This window comes from Lepisosteus platostomus, chromosome 6 (assembly GCF_059453375.1).
Source record: "Lepisosteus platostomus isolate fLepPlt1 chromosome 6, fLepPlt1.hap1, whole genome shotgun sequence".
NCBI classification, from domain to species: domain Eukaryota; kingdom Metazoa; phylum Chordata; class Actinopteri; order Semionotiformes; family Lepisosteidae; genus Lepisosteus; species Lepisosteus platostomus.
The window spans coordinates 10,465,145-10,486,512 of NC_142616.1; the positions used below are offsets into that span (position 1 = coordinate 10,465,145).

Here is a 21,368-nt window from a genome sequence, read left to right on the forward strand (position 1 = left end):
CCGTGGGGTGGGGTAACGTGTAACGAGGGGCCGGTTAGCTCAGTTGGTTAGAGCGTGGTGCTAATAACGCCAAGGTCGCGGGTTCGATCCCCGTACGGGCCAGCGGGTGTTTTGTTGTCTTTTGCTCCTTTCCTCAGAGCCATGACAGGTGCACGCTATGTACTTCCGCGGTGTGAGCGGCGGTGAACCTCAACGCGGGAATCGAAAGAGCTGCAGCGCCGCCGGGTCACAGGTTCCAGACCGCAGACTGCAAGAGCAGGCGACACGGACTGGTCATCGAGTCAGGATGGCCGAGCGGTCTAAGGCGCTGCGTTCAGGTCGCAGTCTCCCCTGGAGGCGTGGGTTCGAATCCCACTTCTGACACAGACAGCTTTTTCCGTTTGCCTGATGTTTATCTGGACGCGAGGGCTTTGTAACGCGAGTGCACGTCGTGTGCTCTAGGACGAAAACAGTTTTGCAAAAGGCTCCCGTTCAGCGATGACATACTTCCCCAGCTGCATGACGCACATTGTTCATGGCAATGACAGCTGAGGAGAAAAGGAAAAGCCAGCGTCTCCCCGTCGGGGAATCGAACCCCGGTCTCCCGCGTGACAGGCGGGGATACTCACCACTATACTAACGAGGAGGATGGAAGGGGCACAGCCTTCTTGAACTAGAGACACTGAACACGCTTCTTGGACAAAAGCTCCTCAGAATCGCCTCATTCACACAGGTCTGCTATACAGTTTTTTTTACAGACTATACCAAACTGCAAGCACATGCAAGCTCTGCGGACCCGATCTTAATTGACCTTGTTTAATCGTTTTTCACAAAGTCTCATTGTATTATAGCACGTACTCCCGACGGTTATTTATAGGGTTGTATGTATATATGTGCGTGCTCTATTGTATCCATTTTAGTTAGTAAAATAATTTTAAAAAAAGGTTTCCAATATTCTCTGCTTTCTAAGGTGGAGGGCGTTTCAGACTGAGAACGGGAGACACCTCTTTGCACAGAGAGTTGTGGGAGTGTGGAGCGAGCAGATCAAGAAAGTAAATTAATTCCTTATGCTTACGTGTTTTTTGCTTTCCACTCAAAGTGCTTTACTGGTAGCAGACAGCAGAGTGTTGACGCCGGTTCACAGATGGGGATTATTTAGGAAGCCATGAGTGGACAGAGAGACAGAATTTGGGCAGGTAGGTATCCAGCAAGACGCCCTGAACAATCTGAAAACTACGTGCCCACCTCCTGTATCCCTGTTCTGGCTCCAGTCTAATTGGCAGTGCCCAGGTCTGACATTACTGCTCCAACAGTGCCCTGGTGTGACAGTCCTGCTCCTGCAGTGCCCAGGTGTGACAGTACTGCTCCAGCAGTGCCCTGGTGTGACAGTACTGCTCCAGCAGTGCCCAGGTCTGACAGTCCTGCTCCTGCAGTGCACAGGTGTGACAGTCCTGCTCCAGCAGTGCCCAGGTCTGACATCACTGCTCCAGCAGTGCCCAGGTGTGACATCACTGCTCCTGCAGTGCCCAGGTGTGACAGTACTGCTCCAGCAGTGCCCAGGTCTGACAGTCCTGCTCCTGCAGTGCCCTGGTGTAACAGTCCTGCTCCAGCAGTGCCCAGGTGTGACATCACTGCTCCAGCAGTGCCCAGGTGTGACAGTACTGCTCCAGCAGTGCCCAGGTCTGACATCACTGCTCCATCAGTGCCCAGGTCTGACATCACTGCTCCAGCAGTGCCCAGGTCTGACATCACTGCTCCTGCAGTGCCCAGGTGTGACAGTACTGCTCCAGCAGTGCCCAGGTCTGACAGTCCTGCTCCTGCAGTGCCCAGGTGTGACATCACTGCTCCTGCAGTGCCCAGGTCTTACAGTCCTGCTCCTGCAGTACCCAGGTGTGACAGTCCTGCTCCAGCAGTGCCCAGGTCTGACATCACTGCTCCAGCAGTGCCCAGGTCTGACATTACTGCTCCATTTGTGCCCAGGTCTGACATTACTGCTCCAGCAGTGCCCAGGTCTGACATTACTCCTCCAGCAGTGCCCAGGTCTGACAGTACTGCTCCAGCAGTGCCAGGTTCTGCTGCAGCCCCTGTTCTGTGGGCGACAGCAGGACCAGGTCATCTGCGTAGAGCAGGAACTTGATTTCTGTGTCGTATAGTGTGAGACCAAGAGCTGCAGACTGCTCCAACATTCCTGCTAATTCGTTGACATAGATATTGAACAGTGTTGGGCTCAGGAGTGTTCTGGCGCACTATGGCTGCCGTTGCATCATCCAGGTGGATGCTACATACTGGTGGTGGTGGAGGGGATCCCCATTACCTGTAAAGTGCTTTGAGTGGAGTGTCCAGAAATTATTATTATAAAAACAGCACAATATAAGGACTAAACATATGACACTTTTCTTAGTGACAACGTTCGGGGGTCTGTGATGATGCTGTGATAATGATTGCGTGAATGTTCGTAGTACAGAACTTGTGTTGTGTAGGTGTGCACGGTTTCCCAGTAGGGAATGCTGGTGTGTTCATCACAATGTGTGTATCACTGTATGTCTGTATCTCAGTGTATCACTTGATGCGTGTGTAACAGTGTGTGTGTGTCACAGAGAGAGTGTGTCTGTGTGTGTGTAACATGGAGAGTGTGTTTGTCACAGAGAGAGTGTGTATCATAGAATATCTGTCACAGAGAGTGTGTGTGTGTGCGCATCACAGAGGGAGTGTGTGTGTGTGTGTCACAGAGTGTGTGTCCCAGCCAGAGCTAGTCGCTGAGCAGAAGCAGGTAGATGAAGATCATGCTGATGTCCAGGGACAGGACGAGGGCAGCGAAGCTGTGCTCCTCCAGGCTGGTGTCTGTGGGCTCTGTGCTCAGCACCGCCTGGCTGTCCTCTGCCAAACACTGCAGAGAGAGACGGAAGGGCGTTGTCGCTGACCGAGACTGACACAGACACAGTGATAGTGAGACAGTGATGGTGAGACAGTGAGACTGACACAGACACAGTGATAGTGAGACAGTGAGACTCACACAGACACAGTGATACACCCTCACACAGGAGAGTGCGGCAGAGCTCCCAGTGTGAATCTCTTCACTCTTTCACATTCACACCCCTCATTCACTCACTCACACCCCTCACATGGTGAGGAATGAAAGGCAGTCTGCAGAGTGTGGCTGTCAGTTGAGAGGAGCCCGGAGCTGTATGCCGGAATCCAGCCACCTTGTCTTCTCACACATCCAAACAGGAAGTCAATATTTGTTTATGCGCCCAGCCTGACTGAAAAGAAGCCAGGGTATCGGCTTCAACAACAAGGCCGGGCAGCTTGTTCCCCACCCCCACCACCCTCTGTGTACAGAACCTGTTCCACACCCCCACCACCCTCTGTGTAAAGAAGTTTCAAGGGCTCTTCCCTGCAGTGCTGTGTGAGAGCACACACGGGACACAGGGGGGAGGAGAATCGCGCAGGGAGAGGGCAGGGTGGTTACCATGGAGAAGAGTAGGGTCCCCAGGCTGCTGAAGACGAACCCCAGGGTGCTGGAGTACCAGACCCCGGAGATGAAGCCGAGCACCACGGAGACCAGCAGGAGCAGGAGCAGGGCGCCGCCCCAGGAGGAGGAGGAGGAGCAGGAGCCCAGACACGTCTGGAAGACACACCCGGCAGAGTGGGCGAGGAGAGGAGGACAGCACAGCGCTTCCCCGTCGCCCCTGCCCCTCCGCCGGCCCCCTCTCCCCCCGCTGGCTCGACCCCTCGCCTCTCTGTCTCCCCACCCCCCCCGAACCCGAGCCTGCCCCCTCTCCTCCCGCTGGCTCGACCCCTCGCCTCTCTGTCTCCCCACCCCCCCCCGAACCCGAGCCTGCCCCCTCTCCTCCCGCTGGCTCGACCCCTCGCCTCTCTGTCTCCCCACCCCTCACTCAGGCCCAGACCCTGCCCGCTGGCTGACCACGGCTTCCGCTTCAGCTCAGCCTGCATTCCCAGAACAGCCGAGTGAGATCAGGGAGGCGCTGGTGGCCTTGGGTTCAATTTCAGACCTGGGGTGCTGTCTGCATGTCAGGGGATGGATGTGTGTGTCCTGTGATAATAATAATTATAATAATTGCTTACACTTATATAGCGCTTTTCTGGACACTCCACTCAAAGCGCTTTACAGGTAATGGGTCTCCCCTCCACCACCACCAATGTGCAGCATCCACCTGGATAGCATCAACCACCATAGTGCGCCAGAACGCTCACCACACATCAGCTATTAGTGGGGAGGAGAGCAGAGAGTAATGAAGCCAATTCACAGAGGAGGCCATGATTGGTTAAGGCCAATGGGAAATTTGGCCAGGACGCCGGGGTTACACCCCTACTCTTTTCGAGAAACGCCCTGGGATTTTTAATGACCACAGAGAGTCAGGACCTCGGTTTTACATCTCATCCGAAGGACGGCACCTGTTTACAGTATAGTGTCCCCATCACTATACTGGGGCATTAGGACCCACGTGGACCACAGGGTGAGCGCCCCCTGCTGGCCCCACTAACACCTCTTCCAGCAGCAACCTTAGTTTTTCCCAGGAGGTCTCCCATCCAGGTACTGACCAGGCTCACACCCGCTTAGCTTCAGTGGGTTGCCAGTTGTGAGTTGCAGGGTGACATGGCTGCTGATGATGGACTGGTGTCCTGTCCAGGGTGTGTGTGTGTGTGTGTCCGGTCCAGGGGGTGGGTGTGTGTGTGTCCGGTCCAGGGGATGGGTGTGTGTGAGTGTGTCCTGTGATGGGCTGGTGTCCTGTCCAGGGTGTGTGTGTGTGTGTGTGTCCGGTCCAGGGGGTGGGTGTGTGTGTGTGTCCGGTCCAGGGGGTGGGTGTGTGTGAGTGTGTCCTGTGATTGGCTGTGAAGAAAGATGTGAAGACGGGGGTTTGAATTTAATCTTTTCTGTAGGGGGTTTAGACTTCCAAGTCACAAGCAGGGGTTTATGGCAGGAAAGGGGGTTAACTGATAAGGATTGCAGATGCCAGCTAGGAACCCCCCTGGGTGTAATGTTAAACTGACCATTTGCCCAGAACATCGTAAACTGGCCAAATACCATGAACCCCCCTCTTTACCATCATACCGAGTGACGTCAGAAACGGAGAAGAAAACACTATATAACCCAAAAGTTTGTAACAGTACGTTGAACAATACTTCGGTTTTGTTGTTTCTTGCGGGAAACAAGACTTCGGCTTCATTGTTCCTTGCATGCAATAAACTCATCTGTTTCACTTCATCTCGGGATCAAGAACCTTATTTCTTCTGTTACAACAAATTTGGCGTAGTCGGCAGGATGCTCCAGAAGGCGCAGAACTTCCCATCGGCAGGAGAGACGGTCAGCGCGCACATAACTAAGAGGTAAGGACTCCTCTTTTATTTAAAAGTCCCGACTCTCTCTGACCGATTGGGAAATCTCTGCTCCCTGCGAGAATCGCCCGAGATGACGGAGTAAACGTGAGTTTCTGAATTCCTCTGGCCCGGGGAAGGCACCGGTGTATGTAATGGGTTGTTTGCTGTAAGCCCAGAATTTGGTCTGGCAGGGGTTCCGCGGTATTGTGTACAGGCGTTCGAAGCTGGTGTATGCCTTAATTGCGCGTGGAGTTTTGAACGGGTTTTGGACCCTTACCGTGAAGTCAGGACTGGTGTGGGTCTTAATTGCACCCGGAGTTCTGAAGCTCAGAACTGGTTTGGGTCTTAATTGCACCCGGAGTTCTGAGGCTCTGAATCGGTGTGGGCCTTAATTGCGCCCGGGGTTCTAGAGCAAGTGGTGCATTAAATGCACGTAGTTCAGGACTGGTGTGGGTCTTAGTTGCACCCGGAGTTCTGAAGGTCAGAACTGGTGTGGGTCTTAATTGCACCCGGAGTTCTGTGGCTCGGGATCGGTGTGGGCCTTAATTGCGCCCGGGGTTCTGGAGCTGAGTGGTGCATTAAATGCACGTATAATCCAGGATTGGTGTGGGCTTTAATTACGCCCGGGGTCCTGAGATTAGCTACGCCTTGATCGTGCACAGATTGGCGTGGCGTGGTTTTTTTTTGTTTTAAAGGAAGCAGGAGTGGAGGAGATATATGTATGTATGTTTTTGGTGTTTTCCTTGTTTGTGAAATACATATACACACGCACGACACTAACATAAACACACCTCATAATAAAAGAGCAAAGCATTAAGTAGCAGGATTTAAAGGACGTTGAGACCCGAGAATCGCCCTGATTGAGCTCAGTGCGTAAGTCCACCCCGGGGCAAAAGCAGCGATGCTGGCGTTCTGGGGATGGTGAATTACTGATCAAGAAAGGGGGTTTTCGAGGTCTCGTTTCTTACCTGTGAACAGTGCGGTGTAAATCCTCTCTAAAGTCTCTGAGAGGTATTTAGATCTGGAGGTAACAGACGCCCTTAGCTGAATGAGTGCAGTAATGCACAGGTTTTTCCAAGTGAAAACATCCCCCTACTGAATGAGCTGTTACCTCACACACGACAAAAGTAGATCTTAAAGAAACCAAACATGTGTGCTAATTGGGTGTTTGAGAAAGTGGTGGAAGTATCTGATTACATATCAGAAAAGTGTAAATTGACTGAAAGGGAAGAGAAATATAGGAAGAAGCTGAGTCTGTCAGAAGGAGTTTGGGGCGAAGATGCCTGTAAAAAAGCGTACGAACATTGGAACAAAAACAAAGATTTAGCTGCAGCCCTGGTGCACGGCCGGCACCAGTGGTGGCAGATACATGACGAAAAACAAAGAAATTGGGATGTGACTTAAAAGTGTGTTTACGGGGAAAATAAATACCCGGAAAAAAAATATATACTTTACTCACTACGAAAGAGTATGGGAAAAAAAAGCTAAAAGAGGCAGTACAGGAGAATGAGAAACGAATTAGGAATTAACTCCTGGTCACGCTGCACTGGTAAATGTGCTGCAGCCAGCGGCTAAGTTATGTCCTGCTCTCCCACAGGGGAACAAACAGGCAGGAAACGAAAATAATTGGGATCAATTCCCTCAGTGGCCATATGGAGAAGGGGGGTCTGATTGGGATAACACTTGGTATGAGTGTGATAAAGACGGATCAGGGTCTCCCCTGTTAGAGGGAGGGCGCCCGCAGGTCTGTACTCTCACTCGAAGTGGGAAAGGACTTGATGTAGCAGGGGCTGGCGCCGTTGATGACAGCGCCACTCTAACACTGTCTCGCACCCCGTCGAGGGGGTCTGCAATCGCACCTACCTTCCCTGATTTCCCCCATACGATCAAATCCAAAACCGTAAGATATTGACCGGTGGGCTAAAGTACCGCACCCGAAATTAGAAATGCAGCGAACCTGGAGTGCGCTTCAGGAATTAAAAGGATTCATGTAAAAGTAAAACAAGAATATAGCACATTGTATTACGAAGAGAAAAATATATTCTCGATGTGTATGTGTGTTTTATGAATTTGTGTGCCGGCATGTATGTGTGTAACTGTGAGTTTTGGTCTACTAAATGACGGTGTGAGTGTGTTTAGCCAGCGGGACTGGCTAGAGACGTAACTAAAGAGACTTGACGAAAATCAACTTAAGGAGATTGGAAAATATAAGAGCGTATAAGTACAGTACAGGTGGACGTAAAAGTAGTTAAACAGTTTTTGTATTATTATAAATTATTATAAATTGTAATTTATACAATTAGTTGTAATAGTGGAAACAATTTGGTTTTATTCGAATGTCTCGAGACCAGACATGCTGAAACGCTGTAGGTTTAGAATCGAGACTGGGGAGAATAACGTCTTGTGAGAAAATCTGTTTACCTAACGATTAGATCCTGTAAATCCCTTGTAGCCTCCCTAAGTCTGTCCCAGTCCAGTGGATAAAAATGTACTGTTAATGGAGTGTTGGTTTCTCTGTTAGGGGATACTGGAGCACTACTGTCCTGCTTGTTTCACTCCTCTGTTCAACAGTGTACTATAGAGCAATGTATATGGGAAGATGGCAGGAGGCCACAGGAGTATTGGGACAGCAAGTTTTACTTGCCGAGTACCAGATTTTAATGGGTGGTTTGATCCCAGATCTATTGGGTTGAAATATTATGCATTACAAAGAATGACTATGCAGAACAGGGTATCACGTGGCTTCAACTGGCTGTGATCACTCAGTATGTTGATGGTATTCTGAGTGCTTCCCCTGACGAGGAAACCCACAAGTCTGAGTTGCTTCAGCTTTAGAGTGTCTAATAGAAGCAGTTATGATAAGGCCCTTTTGTGTCTAGCATTGTGAAATTTTAACAGGGCCTGGGTGCAATGTTTTTTACAGGGTGAGCACAACTCTTAACAGATCTGCTTAAGGGGGGAGTGCAGTACAAGGACAAGATTGCCTTGGTTCCTGCAGCAAAAGCCGCCTTTAATAATTTGAAACAAGTTCTCTTACAGGTGCTGAGACTGGGGTTTCCTCAGATGGATCAACCATTCCTTTGTATTATTGCAAGTAGCTGACAGAGGCCACCCAAGGAGCCCGCGAGCAGGTCCTGGAGGCGTGGGGACCACCACCTGAAGGAGGGCACGACCTCATCCCAGGAGAGTGGGTGTGGATCAGGAAATTTCCTTCACAGGTTCTCCAGCCCAGGTGGGACGGACCCTACCAGATCCTGTTGACAACCGAGTCTGCGGTTCGAGTGGAAGGAAAAGATCGCTGGATCCACGCGCCACACTGCCGACGAGCCTCATCCCCATTTACAGACCCAGAATGAAATCATTTCTGTCAATAATGATAATTGTTGCTGTAGAACTATGTTCCGCAGGGATTAATGATCATCTCTCCCACAAAGGAGAACATGGAATTAATTCCTTTTTAGGCCTCTCCTATCTGACAGCTAAGAAAACCAACCAAAGTGCCTGCTGGGTGTGTGCCGCATTACCCAAATATGTACAGGGAGGACTTCCTATGGGAGCCATTACTTGGCGTCGCGAGGAAGTCATAGGCATGATCATTTGGAGGGATAATTTAGGAGATTTTAATATGACAAACTATGGGGGGTTGCCATAACACGACTTTAACCTGCACAACATGACAATATCTACAGGAGCGAGGCTTAGAGCCCACGAGTTTCACAGGCTCTTACGCTCCTAAATATAACAGAAGCCATACACCACCATACCTGACTCTCAATAAGGAACGTGAGGGAAACATATGTTTTCAGCACACTAATTGGTCTGCACTTGGTTGGATGGAGTCGTTGCAACCTTACCAGCGCTGCAAATATATCCACCTCTACCTCCCAAATTCCAGGATGGGATTGGCACACCCCACAATTCGGTATAAGCTTCTTATTTTCAGAGGCATGGGGAGCGCCAAACGGAACATATTTCATTTGTGGAAATCGAGCCTACCCATGGCTGCCAGCCCAGTGGTCTGGCTCATGTTATTTAGGATATGTGGTTCCTCATATCCGTGTTCAAACCCACAGCCCCTTCGGACCTAAACACAGACCACAAAGAAAATTGGCTGATTGGGAATATTATTTAGGTATAATATTTCCACAAGCCGGCATGAACTTTCTGAGTCGAGAGTTAATTCAAATGGCCTCGACTTTAGAAGAATTAGCAAAGTCTACCTCATCTAGTCTGAAGGCTGTTAATGATGAGATGGTAGCCCTTAGAACAGTGGCCATGCAGAACCGACTAGCTTTAGATTATGTACTGGCGGCCCAAGGAGGAACTTGTGCAGTAATTGGCACTGAATGCTGCACATATATTCCTGATAATTCTGAGCACATCTCAGATCTGGCCCAACACATTTACAATGAGGGACAGAAATATCAGGACTATTATACTGAAAATTGGGGAATTGGGTTTTGGGTAAAGTCTGTGTTTGGGGCCTGGGGTGGAACCTTTTTATAGTGTTTATCTGTAGGAGTAGTATTGTTTATATGTATAATTGTAATCATCACGTGCACAAAAACATGTATCACATCTTGCCATAACCGTGGAACGTACAATGTCATGGCAATACATACCTGTTCGCCAAGAAAGGAAAGATCTGCCCTGACATTGTATGTATAAAAATAGGCTACACTGACGTATGCCATATTTTATAAGGGGGGAATGAAGAAAGATGTGAAGACGGGGGTTTGAATTTAATCTTTTCTGTAGGGGGTTTAGACTTCCAAGTCACAAGCAGGGGTTTATGGCAGGAAAGGGGGTTAACTGATAAGGATTGCAGATGCCAGCTAGGAACCCCCCTGGGTGTAATGTTAAACTGACCATTTGCCCAGAACATCGTAAACTGGCCAAATACCATGAACCCCCCTCTTTACCATCAGACCGAGTGACGTCAGAAACGGAGAAGAAAACACTATATAACCCAAAAGTTTGTAACAGTACGGGGAACAATACTTCGGTTTTGTTGTTTCTTGCGGGAAACAAGACTTCGGCTTTATTGTTCCTTGCATGCAATAAACTCATCTGTTTCACTTTATCTCGGGATCAAGAACCTTATTTCTTCTGTTACAACAGCTGGTTTCCTGTCCAAGGTGTGTGTGTGTCCTGTGATGGGCTGGTGTCCTGTCCAGGGTGTGTGCGTGTGTCTCTGTGTGTGCGCGTGTGTGTGTGTGCGTGTGTGCGGGTGTCCGGTCCAGGGGGTGGATGTGTCTGTGTGTCCTGTGATGGACTGGTGTCCTGTCCAGGGTGTGGGTGGGTGTGGGTGTGTGTCTCCAGTCCAGGGGGTGGGTGTGTGTGTGTGTCCGGTCCAGGGGATGGATGTGTGAGTGTGTCCTGTGAGGGGCTGGTGTCCTGTCCAGGATGTGTGTGTGTGCGTGTCCTGTGATGGACTGGTGTCCTGTCGTGCTCCCATGTCTTGCTGGGATGGGCTCCAGCTTCCCAGAAACAGATGGATGGGTGAAACTGTCATTGTTATCTTCAGTTAACAACTTCCATTTAGTCGGACTCTTGACACCATCAAGTCTATCACCATTCTACTTCTGCACCACACACGAGCCCAGGAAGTCTGTCATCCAAGGCCACCTGGGCCTCAGGACCACAAGGGATTCTTAAAAACGAAGTCAATGATCCCACATTCGCAGAGTAGGACACGTTTTTAAAAAGCATCGCTCGAGACGAACCCAGGATGGGGGTGGCTTGTGCGGTGTCTTGTAAACTGCGCTCATCAGAAGCACTAAAACGTTTCTGGCCTAGCCTGCACTCCAGCAGACAAGAGAGGAGCTTCTAGGAGTGATAAAAACAAAAGAATAATGAAACAAAACAGGGCTCACCTGCGTCGGTCCTGCTAAGCAGGTTTTTGATGAGTCACCCGTCGCAGAACATGTAAAAAAGTGTCAGTGTACAAACACTGGAAAGAGCCAGATTGAACATGACCTGCAGCAAGAGTTACAGTACAGCACAGCGGAGTTCAACACAGCATTCAAGACATCAGCGGGGCAGCACAGCACAGCACAGCATAGCACAGCGCAGCACATACAGTGTGTCAGCTGTGGGCAAGTTGTGCAGAGTCCGAATGACAATTTAAACTGCCTGGACTGATACAGTACTGGCTTCCTCAATGCAATGCTCGGTATAATACAATACGGCAGAAGAGAAGAGCACAGCCCAGCATAATGACAGTGCAATGCTCACTCAATAGTGCAGGGAAGTGCAGTCCTGCAAAGTGTGACACAGTACAATTGTGCACTTTGTTATTACACATCCTCACACTCACACAATAGTGCCGAGTGTGAAACAGTACAATCATGTACGTCAATAAGACACAACCTCACACTCACACAATAGTGCAAGACAGTGCAATATTGTACTATGACACAACACAATCATGTTCTTCATTATTACACAACTTCACACTCACACAATCCTGCAGAGTGTGAAACAGTGCAATCATGCACCTGCCCATTACGCACAGCAGCACAGACACCAGTGCAGTCAACAGGCGCAGCAGCAGGAGCGCAGCCCCCAGCCCAGCACAGAGCAGCAGGCCAAGCGAATGGTCATTACCTGGGTGGTGCAGACGAACACGGCGGAGCTGATGGCCAGCGTGCAGCCCAGGGCGACGGCCACAGCTGGGACACTGTGGAAGGCAGCCACAGTGGAGACGATACAGGACATGCAGAGGGTCATCACTCTCTGTCAACACACAGAGACACACAACGCATGATGGGCTCAGCCACACGAACCCCCGGTGTGCAAGATCAACCCCAGGACCCACCAAGCCAATCAGCGGGTCAAGGACACAGCTCAGTTTTTCACAACCGATTCCCCACCTCTGCACATGAGAGAGACACTGTCAGCACACTGACCACCTGGAGTCAGAGAGAGATACAGCACAGTCAGCACACTGAACACCTGGAGTCAGAGAGAGAGATAAAGTACAATCAGCACACTGAACACGTGGAGTCAGAGAGAGAGATACAGCACAGTCAGCACACTGAACACCTGGAGTCAGAGAAAGATACAGCACAGTCAGCACACTGAACACCTGGAGTCAGAGAAAGATACAGCACAGTCAGCACACTGAACACCTGGAGTCAGAGAGAGATAGTCCCTCAAGATAGAGGGAGGTGTAGAGACAGCCAGATGAGATATGGTTGCAGCAGTGGGGGGGCTACAGGGTGACCAGACAGACCCAACCCAGGGTAGAAGCCCCAGAACACGCCCCATCACACGCTGCGGCCATTCGCGGCCGTGGGCCCGTCGGCCGCACGGAGAACCTCAACGGTACACCCCATGGGGGAGCGCGCTCAGCCCTGGCCACAGCAGAACCCCTCTTCTTCAAGATGGCCGACAGCGGCGAGGCAGCAGGGGATTGTGGGAGCTTCCCCAATGCCCAGCCGCGCCAGCACCCCGCCGCCCCGAGCGAAGCGTTTCGCCCCACGACGCCACAGCCCAGAGCGGCGACATCCGGTACGCACCCACGTTCACCGGGCGCCGCGCGCCAGCCCGAGCAGCGCCACCCAGTGGCCTGCGCGCTCAAGACATGTGGCAACTGAAACCTGGAAAGTGAAACCGGGCGGCTGACTCCAGGGGGCCAACTCACCACCCCGCTGCCCTGAACACGACAGCGACTTGCACGACACGGAACGGCATGCCTCCGGCCCCGTCCCAGCAGCACGACTGTACGGACAGGGAGCACCCATGGGACACCAATCACCACAACAAGGAAGGCTGATCTCGCTACCCACCATGCCTGGAGTGCCCCGGGGCACGGCCCTCCTGCAGGACAGGCAGAAGAGCAGCACAGCGGAAACCAGGATGAAGATGAGGTAGGAATTGAGGGAGATCCAGAGGTTGGTCTTCACGAACTCCTTCAGGGGCTCACAGAGCAGGAGCAGACACAGGACACTCAGGATCGCCAGCAACTGCACTGTCAGCACACTGAACACCTGGAGTCAGAGAGAGATACAGCGCAGTCAGCACACTGAACATCTGGAGTCAGAGAGAGATACAGCACAGTCAGCACACTGAACACCTGGGGTCAGAGAGATACAGCACACTGAACACCTGGAGTCAGAGAGAGATACAGCACAGTCAGCACACTGAACACCTGAGGTCAGAGAGATACAGCACACTGAACACCTGGAGTCAGAGAGAGATACAGCACAGTCTGCACACCAAACATCTGGACAACATCAGAGACATGTTTGAAAGCTCTAACTGCTTTCTAACACTATTAAATATGATTTTTCAACTGGGGGCAATCAGTAAAATGAGAGAAAGTGATGAATGTTACAGCACAGAAGCTCACCGAGGAGAAAGAGAAAAAATCTTGACATATATCAACAAACTCTATTGCCTGCAGTGCGGATAAAACTGCTTCATCACACATTCACACTGTTCCTTACTTCCTTTGTTTAAACTGACTACAGGCTGAGAAAGGGTTTGGAAACCAAATGGAAACAAATTAATGACCAGTCATTCGGACATGATTTATGGCCCAGAATGTCAGCTGGTGGCCAGGAGCACACACGCTGTTTGTTGAGACGTGTAAAGGCCAACATACCAGCAATTCTCACGCAAAGGTTTTGAGCAAGCAAGTCAGAAAACAGGTTTGAGGAGGGCATACGGAAGCTAATTAGCACCGCTTCTCATCGTGAATAGCATGCAGTTGGATTTCTACTCGTGACGGAAACGGCGGCAAACACACGTGTGTTTAACCCAGGAATACTCACTGGCGCTGCGCTGTACTTCACGTTTCCAACAGTACAAGCCAACTGCAGAACTGCAGAAGGGCTTTTACCGACTCTGAACGGAATACATTTACGATAATGACAGTCAGAAATCATGCCTGCTGTTGGCGTAGTGTTCCTGTAATCGTTGGTCAGTCGACAAGTCCTCAAAAGCTTTTAGACCACAGTGTGCCGACATCAAATGCATTTGAATTTGGATTTAACACGGCCAAATGCGGGAAAAGTGTAGGTGGAAGGGAGAATTAGCAGTGTCTGTGCACAGACGTGAAATGTACAGAGATAGGACGAACTCCAGGACGGTACACGACCCGTCACACAGTTTGCTCGCTGTTCACCGTTACAGACCATAGCAGTCGGCACAGGTCTCGCTGTCACGTCACCGTGGATGTAGTCTGTTCAATGTCTCAAGAGTCGGCAAAAAAAAATGATGTGCAGGACACGTTTCTGCGGCTTCACATCAAGAACAACGTCCCGAAAAGGCGAGAACAACACGCGTTTAACATACACAAACGACAGAACACGTGCTTCTTCTTTCGATTTGTTTTCCCCAAAAAGAGGAGTGTGACGATTATCTGCTGTTGCTAAAGCCAATGCTAGTTGGTACGGGACAATATTATTTCATATTTAACGCAAGATATTAATATATCAGGCAACATTGTTCACAAATTAACTATTGCGGTTGAACGCACTAATTTTCTTATATAAACGCAATCATTTGCTCGTTTAAATGCAAATTATTTTCGCGTGTTGACGCAATACTATCTGGTATATACAGTACAAGGTTTTTTGTTTTCTCATTGGCGCTAATAAGCTTCTGTAAGGGGATGCTAAACTGTTGTCTGTCAGGTTGGGATGTTGGCCAATATAAACTTAACCAAACCTGGTTCGGCACTATTTCCTGCTCCTGGGTGTTCTAGCTCTGGGTGTTGAAATCAACAGTGGGTATTGCTCAGGGGGGAAAAACAATTATTCTGTTTATCTGTGTTTTGTTTAAAACCCTGCCATTTGAGACTGCAGACGCGTGCCAGGAAACAGCTCAGGGAAAACTGTGAGAAAGGCACCAGACAGTCCGCTTCAAAAGAAAAAAGTTGCACTGACAATGAGATGACTGTATCATGTGCAGCATAAAACACCGCTGTGCCTGGAGTTAATCGGGACTAAACTTTAAGGATGAATTTCTGTCCTCCAGCACCACGAGGTCAAGAATCTGTCCCGTTTTCTAAGTGCATCGTGAAATTCAGGGACACTGGGAGCTGGACCTGATCCCAGCAAGCAGTGGGCAGAAGGGCAGGGCACACCCTGGATGGGACGCCAGTCCGTCACAGGGCAGACAGAGACACACATCCACACCCGCACCAGGGCCAAGTATCTCAGAAGCGGATTAAACTATCAGGATGTCTTTGGACTGCGGGAGCAAATTCGACATGAACCCCGGGGGAACATGCAATCTCCACACAGACAGTACCCCAGGAATCGAACCCAGGGCCCCAGCACTGCAAGTCAGAATGCCGACCACTGTGTCACTATGCTGCCTGAAAGCTGGTAATTGAATCATTTCCTTCCCTTCATGTAGCAATAGTCCAGCCGCACGCCATTATCCATCTCAATAAGTTATTGAATTAATGACGCACAGACTTTATTAAACGTCATTCAAGTATTTAACTTCCAGCTGGGAATTAAACTTTACCTGTTCCTTCACAGCCAGCGCATGCTGATGTACCTCCCTGCTCAAACATCTATACTTAAACTACACACATTAAAAGCTTAACAGTTTGCTTAACAGGGACTTTTTGGTGCAGAGAGGGGCAGTCCACGAGTCAGACAGAGAAGCAGAGGCACACCTTCCTGATGTAATCTCCACGCCGAATCTGGCTCTCTTCCATCCCACTGGGCTGAGACTCGGCCCTCCCTGCAACACACAGACACACAGAGCTCAGACACAGACAACAGGAAAGACTTCAGGATTTCTGTAAAAACTGTAGACACGCACACCTGTACAGACTCTTACTGGACACTCTGTATACACACACACACCCCTGTACAGACTCTTACTGGACACACTGCACACACACACTTGTACAGACTCTTACTGGACAAACTGTATATACGCACACACACCTGTACAGACTCTTACTGGACACAGTGTATACACACACACACACACACACACACACACACTTGTACAGACTCTTACTGGACACACTGTATACACACACACACACCTGTACAGACTCTTACTGGACACACTGTATACACACACACACCCCTGTACAGACTCTTACTGGACACACTGTACACACACACACCCCTGTACAGACTCTTACTGGACACACTGTATACACACACACACCTGTACAGACTCTTACTGGACACACTGTATACACACACACACCCCTGTACAGACTCTTACTGGACACACTGTACACACACACACCCCTGTACAGACTCTTACTGTACACACTGTATACACACACACACCTGTACAGACTCTTACTGGACACACTGTATACACACACACACGCTTTCTTCAGTGGTCTCAGTGTATTATTGGCTGTGATCCTACTGTATTTCTAGTCATTTAATCAATTAACAATCTGGGGATGTAAAGATTTATATCAGCTTCCTTCTTCGTGCTCTGGAATCCAGCTGCTCCCGCTCAAGGTGTTTTCCAGTGTTTCTCTGCACTCTGAACTTTGGAATCGACCGTTCTCTTCCATCGGGCAAATAACAAAGGAGATGGTACGCGATTGTCTGTTCGTCGATCCGTCTTGTTTCTGAGACAGCTTCATCCGATCCGGGACAGATGCCAACTCAACTCAGATGCCACACAATGGCGGTACGAGATGGGGTACCCCTCTCAACCCCCAACTGTCAGGAAGTCCAGGACCCAGTTGCAGATGGAGTTGTTGAGGCCCAGACCCCTGAGCTTGACCACCAGCCTGCCTGGCACAGTTGTGTTGAAGGCTGAGCTGAAGTCAATAAATAACATCCTGGCACAGGTGCTCCTCTTGTCCAGGTGGTGTGAAGGGCCAGTGAGACAGCATTGGCCACTGACCTATTATTCCTATAAGCAAACTGCAGGGGGTCCAGGGAGTCTGGGACAATACTGTTGATGTGTCCCCTCACCAGTTTCTCCATGCACTTCATGACTACTGAGGTGAGTGTCACCGGGCGGTAGTAATTCAGACATGACACCTTGGTTGTTTCAGGCAGGGGCATGATAGTAGTTCTCTTGAAGCACAGTGGGACAGTAATAATAATAATAATAATAATAATAATAATAATAATAATAATAATAATAATAGCTTACACTTATATAGCACATTTCTGGACAATCCACTCAAAGTGCTTTACAGGTAATGGGGATCCCCTCCACCACCACCAGTGTGCAGCCTCACCTGGATGATGCTCCAGTACTCTCACCACACACCAGCTCACAGTGGGGAGAAGAGCACAGTGATGAAGCCAGTTCAGAGATGGGGATTATTAGGAGGCCATGACTGGTAAGGGCCATTGGGAAATTTGGCCAGGATGCCAGGATGCCAGGGTTACACCCCTACTCTTTTCAAGAAAAGCCCTGGAATTTTTAATGACCACAAAAAGTCAGGATGGCGATTTTACATCTCATCCGGAAAACGGCACCTTTTTGTTTTATAGTATAGTGTCCCCGTCACTGTACTGGGGCATTAGGACCCACACAGACTGCAGGGTGAGCGCCCCCTGCTGGCCCCACTTACACCTCTTCCAGCAGCAGCCTAAGCTTTCCCAGGAGTCTCCCATCCAGGTACTGGCCAGGCTCACACCTGCTGAGCTGCAGTGGGGCTGCCAGCTGTGAGCTGCAGAGCGATATGGCTGCTGGCCATATAACCAATCAGCCACCATGCTGCCGGCACACATAGATCACTAATATATAGTACCAGTCAAAGGTTGAGTAAACGTGTTTGAAACCAGGTTTGTCATGATTATCTGTGCTATAAACTGTATAAACGTGTCTACACTTGTTATACACATTTCTGACTGTCAACTAACCTGGGCTTCAGCCTGAAATCCGCTTGCTTTGGGTGTTGCAGTTCACTTAAGAGGATAAGTTGGCCCTATACAAGTTCTTGTGTTAGGAATTTGTCTTTTCCCAGACCCCAGCTTGCTCTCCATGAGACACAGAGAGAGAAGCCGGGGGTCAGAGCGCAGGGTCAGCCATTGTACAGCACTCCTGGAGCAACTGGGGTTGAGGGCCTCGCTCAGGGGCCCAGCGGAGTAGGATTCCTCTGCCGGCTGCGGGATTTGAACTGGCAAGCCTTCCAGCCACAGGCACAGGCACAGCTCCTTGGCACAGAGCCACTGCTCTGGGGTGTAATATTTAATTAGCAGTGGCGTGAGGTGAGCAGGAAGACAATCATCCTTGTGTCTCGCAGCTGACTGACAGTTCCAGGGGGTGGGCACATTGGCAGGAGAAGGTCAGGGGTCAGAGGAGTATCAGATACGGGCTGTATGCGGTGGGCCTTGCCTTATCACACGTCACCCACCGGTTATCCAGCTGCGTCAACCGGTTCGGGGGCGCAGGGGAGCCGGAGCCTATCCCAGCAAGCAACAGGGATAAGGAAGGGTACAGCCTGGACAGGACACCAGTCCATCATGGGACACACACACACACCCTGGACAGGACACCAGTCCATCAAGGGACACACACACACACCCTGGACAGGACACCAGTCCATCACGGGACACACACACACACCCTGGACAGGACACCAGTCCATAACGGGACACACACACACACCCTGGACAGGACACCAGTCAATCACGGGACACCCACACACACCCTGGACAGGACACCAGTCCATCACGGGACACACACACACACACACCCTGGACAGGACACCAGTCCATCACGGGACACACACACACACCCTGGACAGGACACCAGTCCATCACGGGACACACACACACACCCTGGACAGGACACCAGTCCATCACGGGACACACACATACACCCTGGAAAGGACACCAGTCCATCTCAGGACACACACACACACACACCCTGGAAAGGACACCAGTCCATCTCAGGACACACACACATGACACACGCAGGCGCAAACACAGACACAGACACACTTACTGGGGCACCCAACCACCAGCCACTAACAGGACCAGGACTGGACAGCCCTGCTGCAGACACACTGACCCCTCCAGGACCAGGACTGGACAGACACACTGACCAGTCCTCAAACATCACGTTTTTCCCCGCGCTCTCTCCTAACCAGCAGCACGAACGCCGGCCCGGATTTCGCTCACGGATGCAGGTCTGGCAGCGACGCGTCTAGCGTGTGTGTCTCTTAAGCCGTCACACTCCGAGGGAAAGGACAGCTCGCTTGGCCCTGAAAACCATCGCGGAGGAAGAGCTACCGACTGCAGCTCCTGCACGTATGCGGGGAAGAACAAATCCAAACCAAACCATTCAAGGAAACCCCAAAGGCGAAGCCCCAGGGGTCCCCCAGCCCGCGGTTCGGGATCGGGCGCAGAACGCCAGGCCACGTCACGGAGCCGTCACGGGTCACTTCAAGTTTTTTCCGCGTCCCGCAAGTCTAGTCATTCCAGCAGTCGCGTTTCACCGATAAAACCCGCGACCGAGAAGGGTGAAGCCTCCCAAACTCTGCGTGTTGACCTATAAAAAGAAGATTTTCGAGGGCTCCAGCCCGGAAGCTCTATCTGACTAGGTCAGCACCCGGCAGGCTACGGGGTCCTCAGTGTTTTATTTTTTAAACCATTTTTCTTGTCTTGTCACATCATCTGCCGGGTACCACTGTATACCGCACCATTCATTACCACGAAAGAAAACAGAAAATCGCCACACACACACACCCCTTGGTGTGAATTAATTAGTATCCAAGGGTGTGTGTACTGTCCTTTGTAAACATGAAGTGGAACACCTTTCGCTCAGATCTCATGAATATTGAAGCGGACTCGCCCGGCGCTGCGGCCGAACCGCGGCGAGGGGCGGGACGGGATGGCAGTGGTCAGGGCGGGGACGAGGAAGGCCGCTGACCAGCGCAGCTGACCCCCTACCAAACGGGCGTACAGTGTGATGAGACCGCCCGGATTCTTGTAAATAGTTCCCTGGTTTCGCACCCCTGTTATACTTGTGCCCAATTGCCACCCTCTCGCTGAGTAACTACCACCCCTCAGTTCAATTAAATTCAGTTCCAGGTGCTTTATTAGCACGACCGATGGGTACAATCAGTGTTACCAAAGCAAATAAAAATAATGAAACTCACATGAAACAAAAAATAAAAGTAAAATAAAATCTACAGACATATTACAGACATTTACAACAACTCTCTCTCTCTCTCTCTGTCTCTCTGCGAATAAACCGCCGTTTTTCACTCAACGAGTGTCTGAGTCACTGTGTCCGTCCTCGCCCAACCCGAAAATACGACAATCCGTGTTTAAGACTTAAGGTCGGTCTGCCGGTACCGCGGGTCGAGCGCAGAACGTCTCAAAACAAAGCACCCGAAAGCCGTCAGCCCCCACTTGCGTCGGATGCGCCTGACTTCGGAACTGCAGGAAACAGACACGATCTTGCGCGAACGCGAGTGTGAAGACTTGCGGGAATTCGGAACAAGCCCACAGCCAGCTCCTGGGCCACACGCGAGTTGTTGCCGTGCCCAGCAGAGCCGTGCCTCTTATGGAAAAAAAAAGTGTTCGCGGCTGTAACTCGTCATAACACGGTATTATTTCGTCTGAACGCAGATATCTGTCTCCCACGCGTGCAAAGACGAGAGGCGTTAAAGCCCTGAATTGGGGCGTGCTTCAATGACCCCACTCGAATCTAACTCAAAGCGTTAACTTTGCACAAAGACCATTTTTAACACATTGCCTTATTATGCGGTTAACACAACTCTAAGAACAGCAGGAGCACCGCATTCGCCCATGTTGGAGCTCACAGGAATGGGTCTTACCTGGGGCAGGAGAATTCGCGTATGTGTGTCGCTGTCGATATTGCTGGATACAGCTGCTCTTCTCGCCCTGCGGAGGGACTGAGCGCTCCGCGCGCTGCCTGCCCGATGACGCCTAACACCGTGATGTCACAGCCTAAGGCACCCTCGCTCTTGGCCGCGAGAAGCAGGTGCCGCCTCGCGCGAGGTGGTAGATCACTCAAATTGGCCAGAGAGGTACAGCTGCTAGTGCATCCGGGCTCGAACCCAGCGCAGGTGCTTTCGATATAATCGCACGGACTTGGTGCCCCAGGAGTGC

At 50.6% G+C, this 21,368-nt stretch overlaps 1 protein-coding gene and 3 non-coding genes across 4 annotated transcripts; 2 read left to right on the plus strand and 2 right to left on the minus strand.

The window, feature by feature from the left end:
- The first annotated feature begins 28 nt into the window (after positions 1 to 28).
- trnai-aau (transfer RNA isoleucine (anticodon AAU)) lies at positions 29 to 102 on the plus strand. Its single transcript has one exon. It is a non-coding gene; the product is annotated as a tRNA-Ile (tRNA).
- Positions 103 to 280: 178 nt separating this feature from the next.
- trnal-cag (transfer RNA leucine (anticodon CAG)) lies at positions 281 to 363 on the plus strand. Its single transcript has one exon. It is a non-coding gene; the product is annotated as a tRNA-Leu (tRNA).
- A 190-nt stretch (positions 364 to 553) lies between these two features.
- trnad-guc (transfer RNA aspartic acid (anticodon GUC)) lies at positions 554 to 625 on the minus strand. The gene has a single exon. It is a non-coding gene; the product is annotated as a tRNA-Asp (tRNA).
- A 156-nt stretch (positions 626 to 781) lies between these two features.
- Positions 782 to 21,213, minus strand: LOC148660245 (protein lifeguard 1-like). Its single transcript, XM_088634190.1, has 6 exons — positions 21,074 to 21,213; positions 15,959 to 16,026; positions 13,113 to 13,313; positions 11,929 to 12,057; positions 3,449 to 3,604; positions 782 to 2,866 (listed from the first exon to the last, which is right to left on the minus strand). Exons 2-6 carry the CDS (start codon positions 15,998 to 16,000, stop codon positions 2,729 to 2,731), a joined length of 666 nt encoding a protein of 221 aa, XP_088490316.1. The 5' UTR covers positions 16,001 to 16,026; positions 21,074 to 21,213; the 3' UTR covers positions 782 to 2,728.
- Positions 21,214 to 21,368: the final 155 nt, after the last annotated feature.